The following is a 4,192-nucleotide window of genomic DNA, read 5'->3' as shown; positions in this document are numbered from 1 at the left end:
AGACAAATATATTTTAGGTTTTTTTGATTAATATACGTACGTAAGTTTAAAAGAGTTGATAACATCAAGACGGAAGAATTGATGATACCTAGACAGATACGAAGCAACTAATCGAATGATGTTATGCCAACTCAAATGTGTTTCTCTCTCTACTGGTTAATTAAGGGGTCGGAGAGATGGTGCTTGGGTATATAACACTTTATTGGGCGAGGGGTGTTGTGTGGCTTGTTGGTGCTTTCAATAAAGCAAAAATCTAAGCTTGCCAGATTCCTTTCTTTTTAGACTGCAAAAATCACTCTTGCATAACACATTTCTTTTCTTTTTCCCATTTTATTTATTTCATAAATTACCCGCCCTTCACTTTAGTTTCGTAATTATGATGGTGGAAGATTTTCGTTCAAACTACACACTCTTTTACTTTTTCAACACACGGATGAGATGAGAAAGAAGGCACTCAAGATGCAAAGAAAACCATGTGTTTTGTTTTTAACCTCATTATGATCACTCATCATTAACCTCTCTTTCTCTTGAACATATATAGAGATTAATATATAAGGCTGTAATATTATTTGTATCTCTTTTGTAGTGGTTTATAATTTTTAAGGAATTATATATACAACATGGTCTTACTGTTGCTCCTAATTTTTAACCTCTTACATATATATATCTTCTTGACCAATTAGTCCCCATATTTATGCCACTTAATTATTTTTTTAAAGAGAATGTTTCACTGACTTCAGCCATAATAAATGCCCCACTCCAAAAGAACTTGCAAGAAAAATAAAATTATTATATATTAGATAACCAGGGTTTAGTTAAATTTAGTGAAATAAGTGTGTTATAATTAAGCTGACTTCTTTCTTTTACGTTATTTATATTGAACATAAAGATCGTCACTTCGCTAACATGTGTTTATAAGAGTAATGCATATATATGTCCATGGAAAAATCTGGATCAACATCACTAGTTATATATAGCATAATCAACATAATATAGCACACAATTGTACACATTAATGGTGAAACACTTGGCAAGTACATGGAATTACCTCTCATACACATTAATAGAATTAACCAACACCATACCATCACGTACATTAAACTTAACATATAATGTATACCTACCATTGATTCTCCTCCAGTTCTTCAGCGGCTAATTAATTAACGTTGAAATGTGGAATCTTAATTGATCAACCATATTACACTCAAGCTTCGAATTAGCTAGGTTTTGAAATCCAAGTTAAATTACTTTATAACATGCAACGTACGTTTAACTGAATCATCCTGAATATGCATATCGATCCCCTAATTACCCCAAGATATATCATAGGAAATGTGTAGTGGGAGTAGTCGTGCTGACACCAGAAAATTCTGCCCAGGAATTTCCAGCCCATGATTGTTGGTTGGCATTTTCCAACATACCCAAAAACTGCCTTGATAAATTTAAGCCTCGATTGTCTTCTACCTTCACCGGGGGATCAATCTGCTGAGAATTAGTATCGATCCTGGAATTCTTTAAACTTATGTCTCCTCCAACCATTGAAGATGATTGTGCTTCGATGACACCTTCATTTTGATAGTTAAATAGACTAGAATTGTTGGTTACCTCAAATCCAGGCAAGAAATTAGGCAGTCTCCAATTCTCATTCCCTCCAATTGATAGAATGTTGTTGAAATGATTGCTACTACCAGTTCCTATTTGAAAATTTCCGATTTCACTTGGAGGCTGAAATCCACCAATACTGGAGCTAAGATTGCCAGCAGCACCTCCATATTGACTAAGAGAACTCATGAAGGGCAAGTGAAGTGAAGGTGGATGATGGAGTTGACTACTACTTGTCATATTCTCTGAGCTACTTCGTGGAGGACTTACACTTAGGGATTTAGGCGCGCCTGATTGGCTTGGGGATTTGGAGCTTCTGCTTTTGCTACTTCTTTTGTTTCTCCTACAACCACCACCAACAGGAACATTTCTTAAAGCACCACCTCTAGTCCAGTAACGCCTGCACGTCTTGCAAAAGTGTCGAGGCTGAGTGAGGCTATAGTTGTTGAAGTAGCAAAATTTGGTGTTGGTGGAATCACAACGTGGGCAGTTTAGACCTGGCTCTGGCAAGGGTAGCTTGGCTAACCTAGCTCGATCAACCATAGATCCTGGTCTGGTCAATCCTTCTCCACCTCCACCTCCACCACCACAAGGTTGTGAAGGCGGCGGTGGAGGTGGAAGATTAGGGTTTTCACTAACACCACCGCCGACACCTCCACTTCCATGATTGTTTGATTGCTGAAGCTGTGAAAAAACCACCGAAAATAGAATGAAAACCAAACAAAGAAAGGATCATGGTATATTCAACAAGAGATTTGAAGAGGAATATGAATGAGCATATATCATCTTTTTTTTACATAAAAAGCACTTGAATTCCTTTTATTTTTGATTGGATGAATCGAAGAAGTAATTAATATAAAAGAGATTGATCATGTATCAAAGGGAGAAGTCCTAAAGATCATACCTGATGATGCCAATTGTGGTGATCAAGATAGGGTGGAACAGATGAGAAAACCATGATTTAAATTCGAGCTCTCTTTTTCTCTTTTAGAAAGGTTTCAAGGGTTTTTTTGGAAATATATGGGGGTGGGGAATCAAAAACAAGAGAATAAAACACAGAGAAAAGAGAAATTAATGGGAAGGAGAGGAAGGATAAAAAGAAGAGGCTTTTGTTTTGCTTAAATTTCCTTTTATTTTATTCACAGTTTTGCATCTCTTTTTGTATTTATTATTATGATTAGGGTTTTTGGGAGTGAGTGGACGAAGTTTCTTAGCCTTTAAGCTTTCTCAGAGTGACACTCTGTGACACACTTAGTGCTCGGGTAAAAAAGAGACATCTGACCCCTCCATGCATATATACATATATACTATATATACATGTGTATCTATATGTACATGCATAAAATAGTTTGAGAGAGGGATGCATGTATACATATATGCATCTAAAAGTGTGTATGTGTGAAATATCATTGTCTTCTATGCAATATAAGGTGGCATGATGGTGGGGATAAAGGTTCTTACGTAATTATAATATCATAAACCAGAAATATGGAGGAGTCCACTTCAGATTTTCATCAAGGCTAAGTAAACAAGTGTACAACTCCATAAAATGATGTTTAATTAATTAGTTTTTTTCTAAGTTATAATTAGGGCATTTATCATGTATTAAACTCATTAGACTCATTAGAGCTTAATAGCTTGTTATATAATAATTCTAGTTTTTCATATAACTTATCAATTTTTATCTACAATGCATTATACTCTATAAAATTCAATTAAACATATTTTTAACAATTAAAAAGTTTCATTTTTTCTACAGAAAAATTCAATGACCATTAAATTTTATATTCATTGAATGTCAATATGACATCCCATGATGCCTCAATGAGCATTACTTTCTACTTAAAGGTTAGTTTATGATCTCAATTTCTTCCATATTATGCTTCTACACTTTTTAAACAATTTGAACCCGTGGCTGGTTTTATCCATCGCCATCATTAGAAGACAAAACTAACCAACACCAAAATGACACCATGTAACAACAATGTTGCTATGCGTGAGGTAATTACATTGTTTATTTACGGTTCTTATCATAATATGAGATTTGACTACTTTTTCTTAATAGTAGTAGAAATGGAGCATAAGTTTTTTTTTTCTCTCTCTCTAAAAAACATGGTCTAGCCATCTTAAACTTGTATTATTGTATCTTGGAACCATATGGGATACAAGTGCTTGAAGAAATGACGGTTTCAATTTTCATTTTTACTTATATAGAAACTTTTTCTTTCTTACCGATGATGATGACTAGGAAAACATGCATCAAGGTGATGAATTTAACATCAATTACCATATGGATGACTCGAAAAATGGAGTTTTAGCTCAAAAAACCCCATAGAGGTGATGCTCCTTACCAAATTCAGTAACAACCCCTTTGGCACATATCACAAGATTTTCTGCTTTGGGTCATCTAACCGAAAAACATCCCTGCATTGTCACCCATCCTCCCACTCAGGCACACTTAACCATAAAGTTTGTATGGTATTTGCTGCCTTCATGGATTTAAATGTATTGTGACATGGAGTATATTCACACCCCTTTCAAGAAATGCTACATTCTCGTTCTTAGCCGATGTGGGATCAGGTACATATAG

At 34.9% G+C, this 4,192-nt stretch overlaps 1 protein-coding gene across 1 annotated transcript; it reads right to left on the bottom strand.

Moving 5' to 3' along the window:
• Positions 1-950: 950 nt before the first annotated feature.
• Positions 951-2,813, bottom strand: LOC145074669 (dof zinc finger protein DOF3.6-like). The gene is made up of 2 exons (XM_079021001.1): positions 2,507-2,813; positions 951-2,286 (listed from the first exon to the last, which is right to left on the bottom strand). Exons 1-2 carry the CDS (start codon positions 2,558-2,560, stop codon positions 1,324-1,326), a joined length of 1,017 nt encoding a protein of 338 aa, XP_078877127.1. The 5' UTR covers positions 2,561-2,813; the 3' UTR covers positions 951-1,323.
• Positions 2,814-4,192: the final 1,379 nt, after the last annotated feature.

This window comes from Lactuca serriola, chromosome 9, assembly GCF_051521515.1.
Source record: "Lactuca serriola cultivar US96UC23 chromosome 9, Lser_US96UC23_V15, whole genome shotgun sequence".
Lineage (NCBI taxonomy): Eukaryota > Viridiplantae > Streptophyta > Magnoliopsida > Asterales > Asteraceae > Lactuca > Lactuca serriola.
The sequence above is the reverse complement of the archived record's forward strand: the minus strand, read 5'-3'. Positions and strand labels throughout refer to the sequence as shown.

Bases quoted from the DNA above. Each gene is read 5' to 3' on its own strand.
- LOC145074669 (XM_079021001.1), bottom strand. From the start codon at position 2,560: ATGGTTTTCTCATCTGTTCCACCCTATCTTGATCACCACAATTGGCAT. The intron at 2,287-2,506 runs GTATGATCTTTA...GTTTTTTCACAG, and splicing joins ACCACAATTGGCATCATCAG to CTTCAGCAATCAAACAATCA.